This window comes from Zootoca vivipara, chromosome 3 (genome assembly GCF_965207765.1).
Source record: "Zootoca vivipara chromosome 3, rZooViv2.hap1.1, whole genome shotgun sequence".
Taxonomy (NCBI): Eukaryota; Metazoa; Chordata; class Lepidosauria; order Squamata; family Lacertidae; genus Zootoca; species Zootoca vivipara.
The window spans coordinates 35,977,390-35,995,830 of record NC_142586.1 but is presented as its reverse complement, the minus strand read 5'-3'; the positions used below and the strand labels follow the sequence as shown (position 1 = coordinate 35,995,830).

Here is an 18,441-nt window from a genome sequence, read left to right as displayed (position 1 = left end):
AGCCTCCCTGCCACAACTTGGAAATAACTATTTCCTTTGCTGTCTGCTTCTTCTTGGAATCACCCTAATAAGTGGGGATGTAACTGAGGAGAGGTGGAAATGGCAAGTAGATGGTTTTAAGAAGCGCATAGACCAGTAAAACATATGATGTGGAGGCAAGAACACCCTGGGAGTGAACAAGAAGGGAATCAGTTTTTTCCAGCAAAAATTGACAGTGCAGCAAAATACCACTCCCACTAAAGCTCCCACTAAAATAAAACGTGGCAAAGTTAGTAAGTCCCATTCCTTTGCATTCAGTGGGCCTAGTCACAACCTTTTGCTGGACTGTGTCCACTTGGCAGTTAGAATCAAGCAGAACAAGGTTATCGGAAAACTGACTGCTGCAAAACTGAACTAATCTGGCTCGTCTAAGCAAGCAGTAGCTGCAGAGTCTACTGACCGACAGACCCCTTCAGTCACCGATTTCCACTTCATTCACCACAAATGTGATGGGAAAATAAATAGCTTGCTGATTGTCTGGATGCTTTCCAACATTTTGTAGTATTAAGTTTCTAGTTTATTAACCTGCTACTCAAGCATAGGTAAATCTGCTGAACACTTAACTAGTTGATGGTCTGCAGCACCTAAAATAATGCATGGAATTTAAATAGCAACACAATTCACTACATGTCATAAGTAATTTGACTGAGTTCAATGGAGCTTATTCCCAGGTATGTAGATATAGGATTGCAGTCTACATAACTAATTTATGTAATGGAGCCTCTGGGATAATTCCCCCCTTTCTCTTTTTGCCTCCCAGAAGTGCTCATGAAAGCACCTTCGTCCAGATAATCACACAATATAGTAGATGCCTGCAAGTCACATAATAATGCTAACTCTCAGTCAGGCTATGAAAACGTGTTTGTGGCTTTTTATTTTATATGAGGTAACACTTAAGTTACCTTTTCATGAGGGGAGTTCTTCAAATAGGTGGCAGAAGGATTTTGCTTGGCAGAGACAGTAAACCACCACTGTTCTCTTGGAAAAAGAGTGTGTCTCCAATCTGTATTTTGAATGCCTGACAGTAGTTAAAAGTAATTTAATAAAACTGTATTTCTTCTTATATGGGGACAATTTGCAAGAGAGGAAGACTCACTTTTCAAAGTAATGCTCTCAGGCCTGGCAGCAGGGATGATTAAATACAGATATGGCTTTGAAAGAAATTCAGTACAACTGCTGGCTGAGGCTGGCTCGTGAGATTAAAAGGAAACAAAACCATCTGTGGGATGAGTCGCCAGGCCAAAGTAGCTGCTATTGAAAACAAATAACTGAATTGGAACTGGATGTAATTATGTCTGTGTTGTAACTGCAAATAGGAAGAGAGCTCTGGTCATTGCCATCAAGGTATAATTGTTTTCTACAGAACTATTGTAGAAAAATAAAGTCCAAGAGGAATGCATCAGAATGCTAGGAGGAACCCCAAGCTTTAAATAAGTACAATAAATATGTTTTTTTAATTAAAAAAACCTAAAGGGGGTGTGTGCAAATAATAAAACCACAAAGAGTTCAATGAAATCTGAATAGGATCAGTAACCACAGGATGTTGAAAAAGAAAAGCAGAAAACCTGGGGGAGTGGAGGGTGGAATGGGGTATCCTGAAAAATGACTTGGCTAGCTAGCTGGCACCCTAAATAGAGAGACTCCATGAAGATTGCTGGGGATGGCCCTTGTGGAACCAAAGCAAAACGGGTGAGCAACCATTTAAAATCAGCTAGTTTAAATTCACATACTTCAAGGGACAGAAAGCAAGCTAATGAATTGCTATGTAAAAAAGGAAACAAATCTGACTGGCATTGTGAAGACTTGAGACCTAATCCAAAGCATGTTTACTCAGAACTGTTCTGTAAAAAATGATCATCTGTTCAAATTTGCTATTCCTGATATTTTTGCTTTATATATATGCAATCTTTCCTCCCTTGAGCAATTCATGTATGTGTAAAAAAATAAAATAAAAAATTGCCCTGTCCAAATATTATTAGAATTCTGTAAATGAAAGGGGAGGAGTGGTAGTTTCACATATTTACTTACCTGGTGCAAACGTTCAGCGTTAAGTGATTTATATCTTTTTTGTCATCCTTTACAACAACATCCAAGTCAAAGGCTTCCTGACTTTGTGCAGATCTACGCCGCCTGCTGGTATGTGAATTTTTCACGTTGTACATAATATTGAGCTACAAGAGTGCAAACATCAAACATTCGTGAAATTACTGGTGTGTGTATAAGTGATATAATGCAAACAACTGAGATCAACCTGCAGGACTATGAAAGAGCTCTTGAAGAGAGGTAAGAATAGGGCAGTCTAGATTCTAGATCCTGAAAACTTTATAGTTGTGATACAGTTTCAGCATCAACATTCACCATAGAATAATTTGAGTAAATCCAGAACGTAAGAGAAGCAAAACTGCCAGGCTACTGCAAGCAAATTATGAAATCCCATGAGTATGCTGTCATTAACATTATGCTGCCATAAAGAACTAATAGGGGTGTAACTTGTATGAATTCCTAGGCATTGCAAGCTGCCGTGTCAACCACTGAAAGTGGCATAAACAAAGAAACGGTACTTCTGTACTTGGAAATATGCTAGTGATGCAAATATCATTTTATTTAATAATTAGGACAGAATACTTTAGCAGAAAAACACTTCTGCATGCAAAACATAGGCTTTAAAATAAAATATTTTATAATATAGCATAGGTCATATGACTACCCCCCCAAAAAAAACCTCCTTATCTCTCTTTTACACTGCAAAACAGAGTAAACATGAAACAATGCAGAAATAAAGGTTGCTTCCAAAACAGTAAAATCTTAAGTGTTATTTACTAATGTAAATACTAGTAACCTTAGGAACCAAGTGTTATTGAAGGCTTAATATACCGTATGTCACTAAACATATACACAGTACATATGCTGCAAATAAAAGTATTCCATTCCATTAACCCTCTTCAAGGGAAAATATCAATCACATGCATAGCAAACTACAACAGATATTTGCTCTCCATTAGTTTCTTTTTCCAGATCATTTTCTTCACTCCCTGCTTTATATAAAAGCAACTCGGTCTTCCTTTGTTTTATCCAATGCAGAGAGATCATGTGGGTAGGAGGCAAGCAAGAGAAGCAACCAGAGAAGGTGGGTTGCTTGACCAAGGGCTTAGCCATACATCCTCTTGTCCCACTGCTTTCTCCCAGGCAAAATCACTCTTTAGCAAACAGCAATTTGGGTTTTCCTCGGATTGACATTTGTTCAGATCTATTGCTAAACAGCTAGATTTCCCTTGGAAAGGAGATGGGCAAGGAAAAAACCCATGCTTTCTAAGCATGGCACAAGTGTGGAACAGCCCCTAATTAATCTACTGTATGTCTATCAGTTTCCTCTTCTCATGAGGTTCAAAATGCAGGTTTGTAAAAGCATTTAGAACCCTACTGAGATAAAATTGGATGGGAGAATGCTATGGAAAAAGGCATAGTTCCCTCTTCCAAAAACAAAATTGTTACTTGTGGCACTGCTGCACACATTAGCTTATAATATGTAGTAGTCCCTTAGTTTATGTCCTCTCAGAGTTTAGGAAACTAAATACAGAAGTGCTGTAATATAAAAGACCCCCCCAAAAAAGCAAGGAAGGTAAAACACATCACTGTTTCTGAATGAAAACATCCACTCTTAGGCCTCAAAAGAAGCCCTGGATCCCAAATTAATAAAGTAAGTTGAACATGCTTTCTCCTTATTGGAGGCATGTTGTGAATTTGGTCAAATCAAGCTGGAAGCAAATCAGCAATTTGTCAACACCCAAAAGCTGTTGTTTTAGTATTTGCCAAGAGAAGCAAACGGGTAAGAATTTACCAGCAGCACAGGAACATCTGAAACAATATACTGAATGACCCCTTAAGAACACATTTAATTGAAAGAAGCTTCATGTTTAATTTTCCATTCCTTCTTGGTACTAGACAAAGAAAAGCCCACAGAAAAAGAAAGCCTCACAGAAGAGTGACTGAATACGCTTTACCTGACTACAGTATCCACTCAGGAATGGAAAACTCTTTCCTTCTCTGCTCCATACGGTGCAAAGCAAGATTTCATACCACACACAAAGAGCATTTACTGACACATTTTGTAGGGCACATCTGTATAGTGGTTTAGAAGACAGAAAGAGATATCATCCAGTGTACAGCCAGCCCTTCACAATTCACACACACAAGTGGCTTACACCTAGGCTGGTACCCACAGCTGCCAACACTGGGTTTTGTGAGGACGGCAAAACTAATTCAGGTCTTGCAGACCTTTTGTACAATATGCGAACATTTGCTACACATTTTCTGGGAACAAACCATCTTCCCTTAAGATTGCACTTCTGTTCTAGGGAAAATGTATTTTACAAGCACTTAAATATACAATGTTTTGTATCTGGGAAAATGTGATTGTTTCTCCAGATCGTGCAGGCATTGTTTTTTGTAATTGGATGTAAGTGTGAGTGTCTGGGCATTTACTGGATAATGCTCACGTCTCAATAACTGAATTCATGTCTATACTATTTTGTGATCTTCCTAGTTAAGGTTTTTATTAGTTTGAAATTATTGGACTGTTGAGTGTTTCCAGCTGCCTAACCTGAACACTGGCATGCTCATCCTGACACTTTTCTTTAAGTGGCAAAACCCAAATTGGCCCTCCTCTCCCATTATGTAAACTTTAGGTTTTGGGTTTTTAAAAAATCTTTAAGGTTGGGTGCTCTCTATCCCCTGTGCTGGAGCACACAACCCACTAGGTTTAAGAAGGCGGAGAAAGAGCAGCGTGGTCTGAAGCAAAGTTCCTCACATCTTTATATACAGATGGGGGACACTGCAAACTGTAGCTGGATCAGGATGGCTGGGGACACTCTTTTGTTTAATTGTGTGGAAAGGCCAGCAGTCTTGCTTGGCAAAAGTCATGTTCTGGCTGTGGGGCAAAATACATTCTAGACTCCTGGATCGTCTCTAGTCCCACACTACTGGTTTAGCTAAAATAAAATAAAAATTGCCAAAATGAATAGGAAGATGCTGTGGCAAAACAGCACTCTGAAAGGATAGCTTTGTGTTCCAGGAACACTGGCGGATAGCTAGAATTCAGTGTTTGTAACACTTAGTGTAACTAAGCTTACCAACTTCTGACCCCAAAGAGGCTCCTGTTCCTTCCAGGAAGCACAGCAGCTCCTAGCACACTAATGAAATAACAGGACAAACTGCACTCCAGCAACTACTGACAGCAACAGAGCAATCTTCAACGCCAGTCACTGGCAGCCTTATAATAAAAAAAATCAAAAAAAAATCTGGAGGCAGTCCCTGCAATATTCCATCTGAAATAAGTCAAGTATTTGGAAAAATCTCCTACCAGTCCAGGAATCCTTTGCTTTCCTATGTTTATTCTTAAGCCTCTGATCATAGCAAACAGATGTCTGGATGGAGGTATATGCTAAAGGGTTATCTTCAGCAGGAGTTTCTTCTCCAAAGTATTTTATTTGGCTGTTAAATTGAGTGTTGAGGAAGGAAATGGAATGTTAACCAACAGCACAATCCAGTATATGTCTACTCAAAAGTAAGACTAATGGGGCTAAGCCTCAGGTAACTGTGCATGCAGCCTAACTTGCATATAAAAACAAATGTACGGTAAGCACCTGTAGAAATGGGTCATACACAACCTCATAAAACCAGGTGGGTATTATCTCAAGGGAGCCCTGCCAATGTCCAGTGTGTTAAGAATTCCAAAAAATATTTAATTTGGTTAAGCAGAATTAAAACCCTAATTTCATGGAGTTGCATCCAACAAGGCTGTTCTGTTAATGCAAGGACTTCTGCTTGTGAAAAGAACACCCCCATCCCCCAGGGCATCCTTCATAAGTCAGCTGTAGAAGGTTGGGGGAATCCCCAGAACCGATTTGGTGGGCGCATGGAGGAAAGGAGAGGAGGCAAAGGAGAAGTTTTGCTGCACAAGCAGATGTTCTTGCGTGAACTGGACAGCTTTGTTGGATACAACCCCAAATAAGCATGTCCATCTTGACTAAAAGAACAAGGCACATTCATTAAAACCAATTTGGATTCATCACTTTGCTGCAGGTATAAGCATGGGACAGATGTTAGTATCCAAAACAAAAGAAAGGGCTTCTGGAAGTCAGGCATGACATTGCCAGAGGTTTCAGCTAGATCAGCCCATTTCACAGTGAAGAGTTTAATTAAGGATGCTTCCCTTTCCAGCCAACAGGAAAGCTTGCTGTGTAAGTTTATCAACAGTAGACACAAAGAGCATAACAACTACGCCTTTGATTTTGATTTTTTTTTTTTAAATCCAAGATAAATAAAGTTTCAAACAGGCTGACCAGAAGGCAATAAAGATGTTGGGACACCTAGTAAGGGGGAAAATACACAGATGGATAGAAGATACTTAGGAGTCTGGGGGTGGGGAATAGACAGAACTCCTAAAAATCAGCCCTGTGTTTTTAGAATTGCAAAGAGATATGCAATAATCAATCACCAGAACGTCTCCACATAACTGAATGGAGGGGGGGGGACTTGTAATGGGGCCTCCCAGGTACTTGTGTGGCAATAGCCCTCCTTCCCATGTAATAAAGACTCATGACACAGTGATTAAGATTTAATTGGGTGGTTAAGGCCACAACTTTATTAATTATGCATGTTGAGCGGAATTGGCTTAGGCGTTGGAACCTAACAGACTATATCCGACTCCAACCCGTGTGTTGAAGTCTGTGAGAAGTTAACCACCAGAAAGGAGCCCCGCGACGTAGATCTACTAGAGCTCCTCCTGTGGCCACCGAAGGGGCGTGCCTTACGGCCCAGGCAACTCCAGGCTCAGGACCAAGCCTCGCCCCTGGAATCCTTTAACGGAATTACTTCTCCAAATTTGGGCAGCTGATGACGTAGCCTGCCCCTCCTCCATCTAATTGTTATGCAAATTTCCAACGCCTAACCGCCTAACCTAAGTTGTGACGACATGCTACGAGGTAGGCGAAAAACCCATCATGGCTAGCCCAGTATGGGAAAAATCCTACCCAGCCCCCTGGCCAACCAGGGCGACCAACTGACGTCCACAGCAGCGTCCCCTTACCTCTTTTTAAGGGGTGGGCGGGCGGGTGAATTGTTCGCTCCGGCGAAGAGGGACGAAAGAGGGAGCTTTTCCCGCCTGCAGAGTGCTTAAAGTTGGTGGCCCCGCCCCGACCGACCTCATTGGCTGGTCGGGGGGTGACGCAGGCGGGAACCTACCATTGCGTAGGGGCTGAGCTTGCAGCCCCTACGCGATGGTACAGTCGGGCAGCCCACAACCCCACCTCCGTCGCAGGCGCGGAAGTGGCTCTCCCAACCCAGTCCCACTGTTTCTGCAGTTCCAAACAGGCACAACATCAGAAAAAAATTATTGATCCCTTTAACAAGTCACATGGTTGGCAATCTGCATTTTGTTGGTGAGCAGTGTCTTGTGAAGACTTGCCAACAGAGGACCTGCACCAGTTACCAAATGTGGCTGGCCACTATCGTGCTTCCTCATCAAACTCTTATTTGCTATCAGACAACTCCTTTGGTTAGCTGCTGTACAGCTGCGCAGTCTTAAGTACAAAAAAGAGTTTTTACAACCCAAAGCCTTTTAACAGGATAGAAATGTTTCCTGCATGTGGTGAGTAGGACAAAGATGTCCTCCTATTATTCATTTTGTTGTTATTTAAAGAAGAAAACTAGGCTGTGTCACGTTTTAGGGCTCTGGAAGTGAAGAGTAATCTGCAGGATGCCTCTGGAGGCGGATTGTCAAGCCCTCTGCTAAGCCCCACCCAACCTTCCACAAGTTCCTTGTGCAGAATAGCTGTGCCATGCAAGGGCACCGGCACAGAGGTGCCATTGGGAACAGCTGTGGTAGCGCTTGGCCTGAGATTCAACAGGAGGGGACAAATTGTTCTGCCACGCCAGGGTTGGGATGCGTGTGCCAGAACATATGAGCTGCTGCTTTGCAGCAATAGCTCACAGGATAAGGGAATTAATATAGCAAAAAGAAAGAAAGATGGTAATAATCACATGCTATTTCATATCGCAGATGAAAAGCAGATCTAGCTTGTGGGCTGAAGTGGCGGGGGAAAATAACCCTTTGAAGGGTATCACAGTTCTTTTTCATTCGGCAGGATTCCTGCCAAGTAAAAGGAAAGAAAGGAGGTGGTTCCAGCAAACCCAATTGGATTGGATTGGATGAAATTATTCCAGAAGTCTTTATTTCTTTTGCTTTGCCAAACTACAGACGAGAAAGTGCAGGGTCTTGGAACTGTATCACGGAAGACCCGTGCTTTAAATCTGGTTTTGCTATAGTCATGGAAATAATGGCTTTCCAGCCATCTGCCTTGCTCTGCCCCCCAGCTACAGGAATCTCCTACTTCGTCAAGGAAAAGTTAGTGCCAAGCTGTACCAGATTTCCTGAGTCCCTAATGACCATGTAGGCCTGGAAGGGTCAAGCCCCACTAATAGCATAAGGCTACCACTTGTGATGCTAGCCAACGCCACTTAAAAAGTAACAAGACTACTATGCACACTTATTTAAGTGTACACTCCATTCGTTCAAGTGGAATAATCTTAAAGGGAAATATGCATAGGATCAATGTTACTGTTAGGAAACAAGTAAATATGTAGTTAGTGCTTGAAGTCAATTTATTGTTACAATAAATTTAAAATCAAAACAGAATGCTTATGTTTGATTAATTCTAGATTTAAAATTAGTTTGATAGGTTCATTATTTAAAAAGAAGCTTGTGATATTTTGCATTTGTTAACTTTTAGCACTCTGACTGTTGTTGGAAACAATTCCTGCTAACTCCACTACCTTCAAATATGATGGATGAGCAACCAATTGCCTTCTGTGATACTGACACAATTCTTGGCCTCCACTGCTGGAACTGAAATTATTCTCAAACACATTTGAACTTCATGGTAATCAGAAACAGCATTTATGAAAATGCACACACCAGAATAATGCCAATTTACAATGCTCTGGTCTCTTACTGAGATTTTACAAGAATAACATATAGTTTACTCTTCAACTTCCGCCAGTGTTGAATTACAGTTGATGAGTGACTGATTACTGTTAATCTGCTGCAGATTAGTTTGTTTGTTGCACAGAATTCAAGTTATCATGGATAGTGGTTCATGTAATTTATGCACTCAGTTTAATACCTTCTATGGGAATTAAAGACAAAAGTATGCAATAAAGGTATTGGATTTCTACGCTAACCTATATTCTGCACTCTTGCCACCTTCAAACTACAAACAAGTTTATCTCTTCTGGCAGCATCTACAAATGGTGGCAGATACCAAACATAAATGTAGCCAAACACAAATACTCTCATAAGAGGGAAGGGATGGAAAAATTCCATTGGGTGAAGGTCATCTGCCCACAGGAATTAAAAAACAAGGCATAGATTCTTTATGTTATGGATGGCATTACTAGTTATCATATGATTGTGATAATTGATAGAGCACTTTAAAAGAGTCCAGTACAAGGAGCAGACAAAACACACCGAGAAAATCCAAGTTAATTAAGTCACAGGGACTCTAGTAAGTGGCCTAGTTTACATAATGTTGAGTCCACTTTTGAAAATGAAAATGTAACCCACCTAAAAAGTAGCAGTTGTGGATTTAGGGCTTTCAAATTTCAGTGGCATCCTGTGCAATGCCAAAATCTGGCACCCCCCACCTGCCTTCTGTTCCAAATCACTGTTGTGGCGCCCTGTTAGCTTAGCGACCAGTGCGGGTGAGCCACTCGCACATCCCTAAATCCACCTCTGAACGTAGTTTCTAGTTCAAATAGCCTTCTGAAAAGAAAGTTCCACAAAAGCAATATCACATACCTGGAAGAGTCCCAAGCCACGGCCGCTTGCAAAAACTGTAACTCCCACTGGCTGTGTAGCTGCAACCTAAAAACAATGGTGAGTATTAGCATGTTCAAAAAAGCACAATGAACTGGATGTACTGCACTGAAAACAGAAGGGCTTCTTTACTACAGTACCTCTTTGGTCTTGAGAAGTAAGCGGTTTTCATTATTGATTCTGAACACAAGTGGATCGTTTTCACTAGATGGACTGACTGTTACATCCATTTCTGTTTCAATGCCAGTAGTAAGCATTGCACAGGCACTCAAAGCCTGCAGGGCCACTATAGTGTCCTGTATAGAGAAGCAAGAACAAATTATTGATTAATACGGATGCCTCTAAAGTAAGTAAGTTCCAGCCTGGCTTAACAGTTGGATTGTTTTGCTCTTTGAGCTGAGACACACAATAAGTTTCTGAACCGCTGCTCCAAACATGTAGCTTGGACCAATGCTACAGCCAGCCAGAGTTCTGTTCCATCCTATTCATAGCTGAATGTAAGTACATAGGACCCTTGACACAAGGAATGGGAGATGAGGCTGGCAGATGCAATCTCCCTTCTCCATTCTTCACATATGCGGTGGCACCCAGATTGAATACCTGAACAGGGCAATGGACTTCCTTGTTCCTTTTGCTTGCTGCCCAAAGAAGCTAGGCAGAGAACCAGGCAGTATTTGCCCTGATCTTTAAAAACTATAATAGTTGCATGACAAATGCCTGACAAGTCACCTTTACAGAAAAGTTTAAAGTTCTAAGAAGGAAAAGGGATAGGGAGGGCAACACCCAGCATGAGAAACAAAACTGCTGCATAAAAATAAATGCAGGAATTGGAATGCTAACATTGAACAATCATGGAGCATGGAATGGGCTGTGCCAGTTTGTTGCTAATACTGATGGTTCATTGGTAGAGCATGAAACTCTTAATCTCAGGGTTGTAGGTTCAAGCCCCAGTTGAGTGAAAGATTCCTGTATTACAGAGGACTGGACTAGCTGACCCTTGTGGTCTCTTCCAACTCTACAATTCTATGATCCTAGATAAAGTAATTGGTCTAACATCATTATGGAGTACACTCAGACCTAACCTCAGTTTTGAATTCAATCAAATTCATTTTTCTATCTACTATGCCACACTTGCTCACACTCATTTTTATGGAACACTCCCAAGAGATCTGGAAGAGACCAACTGGAAAGCCTTCTGTTTATAAAAGAGCAATCTGTTAAGTGTTTTCTTAGGTTTTAATGATTTGATGAATGGTTTTTCCAAGTAGCAAATACCCATCAGTAATGAATTCATTTCACTTCACTTCTATCCCACCTTTCTTTCGTCACAGAACTCAAGGTGGGATTCTCCATTCATGTGTTGGTCACATCAAACCCTACTTTGCTGCAACATTTGTCCACAGACCATGCTCTGGGCCTGTTAGCAATCACGCTGTGACTTTGGCATGCATTTTGTAGAAGGTACTGACTGGCTCCCTTGAAGAATCAAGCATTTCTTCCTTTCATCCTCAAAAACAAATACTCCTTGCAATTTAGAAACCAATTACCAAGCAGTTAATTTATCACAAGTTCAGAACAATGCTTTTCGAAGTTTCCCGTCTAAGGTTTAAAGAAGATACTCCATGGCTGGAGCCACAAAAAAGACTAATATTAATTATGAAAAGACAACAACAGTGAATTATGTAAAGATGACTCTCTAACCTGTGTAGAAGAATAGCCTCCCAGGTGGTTTCTTTGCTGGCTTAACCATTTCATAATAGGGATCCCCTCTAATAATCTCTGTTGTTTAGCATGAGACAAAACAGCATAGCCTGCAACCTCAATATCTACAGACTGAGGCTGCCAGGAATCAGACAGTTGAGAAGCTTGTGATATCCAGAATCTGAGTTCTTCTGGAAAAAAGAAGAATAAACTTTTCACATAGCAACAAATAATAAATATTAATATTAATAATAATAATAATAATAATAAGCCTTTCACAACTAAGAAGAACTGTAATAGTCTGAAGTCCACATATAGCCAACCATTTCAAATATCAATTATTTTGAAAAGAGCATGGCTGCCTAGCTAAAATCCTGAACAGGAACACTCCACACTGCAACCTTTTGTTGCAGGTTCCACTTGAAAATGAGTATGATGCATGCGTGCATGGGCAGACAAATTAATGAAAACTTATTGACTTATAAAATAAAAGAAAGGAGGTAATCCACTTTTTGTATATTCAAGGAGAAGCCTACAAAGCTCAAATTAAGTTCCAGAAGCATTCCTAATATCCTCAAAATTAGTAACAGTGACCATCTTTATAACTAGGGATTTGTTGGGGAGGGTTATAAATAATGCTGTATCTCAGGTTCTATAGGTTTGATTTACACTTTCTTTATATTAACACAGTGTTTCTCAAACAGTGGGCTGGGATCCACCCGTGGACCACAAGTCCCTTTCAGGTGGGCCTCTGCCTGGCCAGTGCCTCCTCACTTGCCTGCCTCACCCCACAATAAGTGCCATGGCTGGAAGATAGACACGTCTGGGGTGAGGGAGATCTCCATCCTCTGACGGGAAAGAGGAAGACAATGTGTTGAAGGAAATTAAAAAGTGAGGAAAAAATACCCATGCCAAATTCTGCTTCCATCTGCCACCATTTTGCACCACCATTTTATGACTGGTGGACCTCAGTTATGTCACATGGACCCTGGGGCTAGAAAGTGTGAGAACCCTGTGCTACCATAGTGGTTGTACCATCTGCAATTGTAAATTCAGCTGTCTTACACTACCTTGATGTTCTGATCTCTCATTCAGTAGGTCCAGAGCTCGCTTTGCTTCCACACTCTTTGCCAGCGATAAAGCATAAGTCACAAGGGCAAGCGTATGATTATCTGATATGCCTTCACTAAATTTAAATTCCAGAAAGTCCAATGCTTTTCTTATAGCATAATCATACTGCAGAAAGAAAGATATGTAATAAGCTATGAACTCCCTTTAACCAAGCAAATGTTAAATTACAATCCTAATACATTAATGTAAGGGTTGTGTGTATGCTGTAATTCAGTGTTTCTCAACCAGTGTGCCTCCAGATGTTTTGGGACTACAACTCCCATCATTCCTGACCACTGGTCTTGCTAGCTAGGGATGATGGGAGTTGTAGTCCCAAAACATCTGGAGGCACACTGGTTGAGAAACACTGCTGTAATGTCACACAAAAAAGAGAACGTTGGCTTGATCACATAATCCAGCAGCCTGAGAATCTTAGCTTTCTTTTTTAAAACAGCAAGTTTCTAGCTCTTATGGCTGAAAAGATGCTTGAAAGGGTGTGGGCAAGACCTGCTGAAATCTCAGGATCCAGATGATGCTTAGTGGAGATGGGGAGATTTCAGTGCCTTGTATAGCTCCTTGCCCACCTCCAGCACAGATCATGCAAACCACACAACAGAAAATATGCAATGAAAGGGGAAATACAAATTGCATTTTGAAGATAAATGAAAATAAAAACGAAGATGAACCCATTCCTGGTCTAACAGAAATATAATAGATCCTTCTTAACATGCAAGCACAAGTTGGACAGAGTTTGGGTTTCTCCACACTTACCATTTGCCTCCTCCCCCCTTCCAGGAAGAGGTCTGTGCTTAAACGCTCCATGTCCAAGTGGGGTTTTTCAACAAAAGCCTCCTCTTTAAAGCTTAATTAGAGCGACATCAATTCAGGTTTTCCGCAGATTAATGCTTGCTCCAATTCAGCTTCAAAGAGCAGGTTTCTCAGGGAAAGCTCCAGGGCAAAAAAAAAAAAAAGGAGGTGCTCAATCTCACAGCTTTAAATTGCGAACCATTGCCTGGAAAGAGCAAAGGAAAAGTAAGTGTGGATAAGCCCTTTGTCTAGCTGTTCCTTTAATCAGGACTGACCAACCTTTTTTGGTCTGATGGACACATTCACCAATGCCCGTCAACTTTGGGGAGGCTTGGCCCTTTCAAATATTTTATTAGGGGCGCCAAAGGAACCTTGGCTCCTAGGAGTTGGCCTCTATGGTTATAACTACCTTATCTGTTTGGTACTCTAATAGTGCAGTCATAATATAAGCAGTAAGAGAGACAGAGCTGTTAGTTCCTCCTTGCAGTTCAGTATGCAGCACTCTCCCAGGCTCCTGGAATTCCCCATTGTGCTTCTGGTGTCTAACAATCCAAGCAGCTGTTGTCTCCAGGATAGATGAATCAATATCTATGAATGGCTGAGCTTGAATAAAACTCCTTAACACAAAAGCCGATAGCCTAGGGAGAAGTGAAGAATAAATATGTAGGAGTTAAACACTTCCACAGATCCAATTCTTTAATTTAACTTGCACAATTTGTTTAAGAAAATATCACAAATATATGCACTGGAAGGCTTAAAACAAGCCTTGCATGTGCTAATTGCATACAATTGGTACAATTTGTTTATTACATATTTTCATGAACATGTCTGGCCTTGTAAACTGTCTGAATACAAGACCATATGGGAACCATATGTAAGCTCCTCTGTGCTCTTTAGTGGAAATGCAAACTCTGAGTGCAGATAAATAAATAAAAGTATTTAGGGAATATACTACAACATTATGAAAAAATTCTCAAGTGTGAAACATGCAAAGCAGCTCTTAAAAAAAGAAATACTTGGAAATAGCCAGCAGCTTTTTCTATTGAGAGAAGCGCTCATATGCCAAATTACAATGCAAGAACTACAGTGCAAAGTCAGAACAAGAACAAATGCTTCATCCTTCAAGAGTTCATAGCAGATGGCAACCAAGCATTCCAATCTTTAAAGTCAGATCATTCACTTTCCACCCCTCTCCTGAAATTATTTAGTGACCCACTACACTCCCACAGACCCACACATTTGAGGGATAACCAGTCTCATTTAACTCTAATTAATGAAGGAGTTCATGCCACAGAGTAAGCTGTCCTGCCAGGCTTAGCTAGGTCACTTCCCTTCACCTCAGGAGGAAGGTAATCAAGCCTGTTTTTGTACCACTGTCTACCTTAGAAGCTCAACATGTGATGTCTGAACTGGTTGCTGCAGCTAACACTGCATGGCTCTAACAAGCCTTTCTTGTGTTCCTATCTCAATAATTTAGGAACTTTCACCACTCCACCACTGTAGCTAAGGCAATTACTGCTTGTGTTTTCTAATTATGGAAAAGCACATGAATCTGACTTTTAGAGAGTTTGTAAGTAAAGTATTTCTATCTTACCCAAACATGTAGTCTTTTTCTATGCTAGGGGAACGGGGGACTTTGGAAGGAACTCAGAAGAGCATATTTTAAAGGTCTAACAGCCTATATTCCTATGCTTTACTTTGCTGGATAATTTGTGATTTTAAATCTCTGGTGGGGTTCTCTCCCCAAAGATTACTTGACACAAACTTAGAACTTGGCATCCAGAAATTCTCTAATTTTTTCCCCTTGCCACCAACAACCATCAGATTGTCAAAGAAGCAGCAGTATTGCACACAAACACCTGCAAATGCCCGTAGGGGAAAGATGGGAAGGCAGATGAAATGATCTAGTTGCAAATACAGTGGAACCTCGGTTTATGCTTACCTCCGTTTACAAACGTCTCCATTTATGTACGCCGCAGACCCAGAAGTGTTTACATTCAGGTTCCGCGGCGTCGGATGCGCAGAAGCGATCTGCGCAGCGCGCGTGTGCGCAGAAGTGCTCTATTGGCGCTTCGCGCACGCGCAGAAGCGTGCCTTCGGCGCGCGAACGCCTCCGTGGAACGAACTGCGTTCGCAAACCGAGGTACCACTGTACAGCAGCAGCAAACTTAGTATCAACATGGCACAGTGTTGGGGGAAGAAAAGCTATACTAGACTGTAGGTGCAGCCATTCCAATTTGCCTTAGTGACTCTATATGTGCATTTTATGCCTAGTACTTGCTGTGCAGCTATTAAAATTTGTAATCTGTAATCCTTGTAATCCTTGGGGAATCTGCAGATATCAACTACATTTTATACATTCTCTGGGCAATGTGCAAGAACTGCATAGGAAGACCTAGGACGTGAGTCACAGGTGTACACATCCAGCTCTAAGAATTATAATAACTTAAGTACATGACTCTGGTTTTGGCAGTTGGTTGCTGTATCAAAACATAATTGATGCATCTTGCCAACTACAAGACTATTAAAGATGCACGTTGTTTACTGAACACTTACCACGTGCTCCCAGAGTTGTCTTTGTTTCCAAAAGCACTGAAAGAACCATCATCTCTTTGATACAGAAGCTCTCTTTGGTATCCTGGAGAAATGAAATATGAGAACAGCATTGTATGACAGTTGGGCTGAGTTTATTCAATAGGTTTATCACCTCCCAACTAGGCATCCACTGCAGGCTAATTGGTGAACCTTATAGGAACCAAACTGCTACTCGTGCTTGGTTGAATAATGCATCTCAACTACAAAATAGTGTCTTATAAAAAGCAAGATCCATGAGAAATTTCTTATTACAGCGGGTTTACAGTAATTGACATATTACACAGAAAGAATTCAAATGCTGATTTATGTTTTTTATTACATTTATAACCCACTCCACCTGCCATTTTATCCTCACAACACTCCTGTGAGGTAGGTCAGGCTGAGAGAAGGCAACTGGCACAAGGTCAGCTAGCAAGTTTCAGGGGCAAAGTACTTAACTCCTTCATAATCAAGCCCAATTATTATTCCCACTGCTAACAAACTGATTTTGAGACGCACTTACCCCTGGACTTATCTGATAAGATGAAATGTGAAATATACTTTTCTAGCTTAAAACTGTATCCAGGGAATTGCACTCACATTTTACTCTTCAGCATGCATGGGAGCAGATAAAGTGAATGACTTGTGTAATCTTACCAACAGAACCCATGTTATCTCAACCATGATAGTCCCATATATCCAGGGCCGGCTCTAGGTAGACCCCCAGTGGTGCAGGGCACCACGGCGCCGGCCCGCTGGCTGACCGGTTCGACGCGCAGCTGCGCTCACGGCAACAGCGCTGTGCCTGCCCGCCCGCCGCGCAGCAGCGCCTGTGGCAGCCGCCCGCCCACCGCACTGGGAAACGGGGCCGGGGGGGTGCCGGAGGGATCCGTCACTCCACGGCGCCAGGGGCGCTTAAGACGGCCCTGCATATATTTATCTCTCCTGAGCACTCTTTAACTCTTGGATTTTGTTTTGTTTTTAATCCCATATCCATATATATATTGTGCTAGCTCTGGTCCCAATCTGAAAGTGAAAAACCAGCAGAAGAAAGAAGTGGACAGAAGCTTGCCAAGTAGAACAGAGCAGCTGCACTATCTAACTGGTGGGTGGGGATCACTGTTGTGTACCAGGAGAGAGAGGGGTGAGGGGGCAGGGAGATTGGTCTAGCGTAAAACACACCTGCTGAGCCAACCCAGTGCATTTCTGGAAGTGAGACAGAGGTGGAAACATTTAGGAAAATTAAAATCAATCAACCCAGATAAAGGGTGCAATTCACTTAGCACCTCTTTAACAAACAGCAGGGGGGGGGAATCAGAGGGCGGGCTTGGAAGCATAATCTCTCCTAGTTTGCACTTTAAACTACATATTGCCACCATTTCACTTCCCCAAACACACACACATGTAAAACAAACTGGCCAAAAGAGAACCATGTTTGTGCACTAAAGCTAAGATGTTTGTAATGCCTTTTGATTAGTCAATCCCTACAGTTTACAGACTGAAACCACCAACCCATATAAACACCTGGCAGAAACTTGTATCTCAAAATGTGTTTTAAAAAAATACTTTTATGAAGTGATCAAATGAGCAAATGAATTAGCCCTTAGGAATAACTCGGCTGTTAGAATAAAAGCACAAGGTGATATTCAACTGTGTTTTATTCAGAGCAGACCCACTGAAATGAATGGACCCAACTTAGTTGTGTTCATTAATTTTAAGTGGTGGGTCTCCTCTAGAGTAAAACTTAGTTGAATACAACACATAACCTCAATGTGTGTAAATCAATAATTTAGAGTCACTTCATATTTTATAATCAACTTGGCTAGAGATAATCTCCTATGTAGCAAAAACACAAGTTTAACTTAATGGAGATTATGAACCTACCAAAAGTAAAGTGAGAACCAATGGATCCACTGGACAGTCTAGAAGCAATTATGATAAACTATAGAGGACACACCAGAGACATTTCACAGTTTAGACAGAAGCAAACCTGGGTTAGTCAACAAACATACACTAACAAAAAACAAAAAACTACTGCCAATCACTATTTCCTGAGAGGGTTCCTTACGATACCTGTCTCTGCTGCATTGACATTTCACATTTTAGAGCTATTTTTTCCATTTTAAAAAAGCACACTTTACAAATGTAATGCATGAAATGGCCACTGAGTCATTTACAAGTAGCTGTAGTATGAATTGCAATCCAAACACACTCATTAGGATGCAAACACCTTCAAATACAGTGGGAGTTACTTCAGAGCAAAAGTGTGTAGGATTGAACTTTTAGGGAAGCTTTAGAAAGGAACATTGTATACTGTTTTCAAAGACTTGGAAATG

General features: G+C 41.2%; 1 protein-coding gene across 2 annotated transcripts in view; it reads right to left on the bottom strand.

Moving 5' to 3' along the window:
• The window catches only part of CD109 (CD109 molecule), a 72,879-nt gene that overhangs the window by 7,114 nt on the left and 47,324 nt on the right, over positions 1-18,441 (bottom strand). The window contains exons 24-30 of one of the 2 annotated variants that reach the window (XM_035109603.3): positions 16,088-16,169; positions 13,941-14,169; positions 12,685-12,850; positions 11,615-11,805; positions 10,054-10,209; positions 9,896-9,961; positions 2,068-2,210 (exon numbers count right to left, since the gene is read on the bottom strand). In XM_035109603.3, the coding sequence (XP_034965494.3) occupies positions 2,068-2,210; positions 9,896-9,961; positions 10,054-10,209; positions 11,615-11,805; positions 12,685-12,850; positions 13,941-14,169; positions 16,088-16,169 (1,033 nt within the window). The remainder of the gene's footprint in view (positions 1-2,067; positions 2,211-9,895; positions 9,962-10,053; positions 10,210-11,614; positions 11,806-12,684; positions 12,851-13,940; positions 14,170-16,087; positions 16,170-18,441) is intronic. The other variant, XM_035109604.3, reaches the window with a different exon arrangement.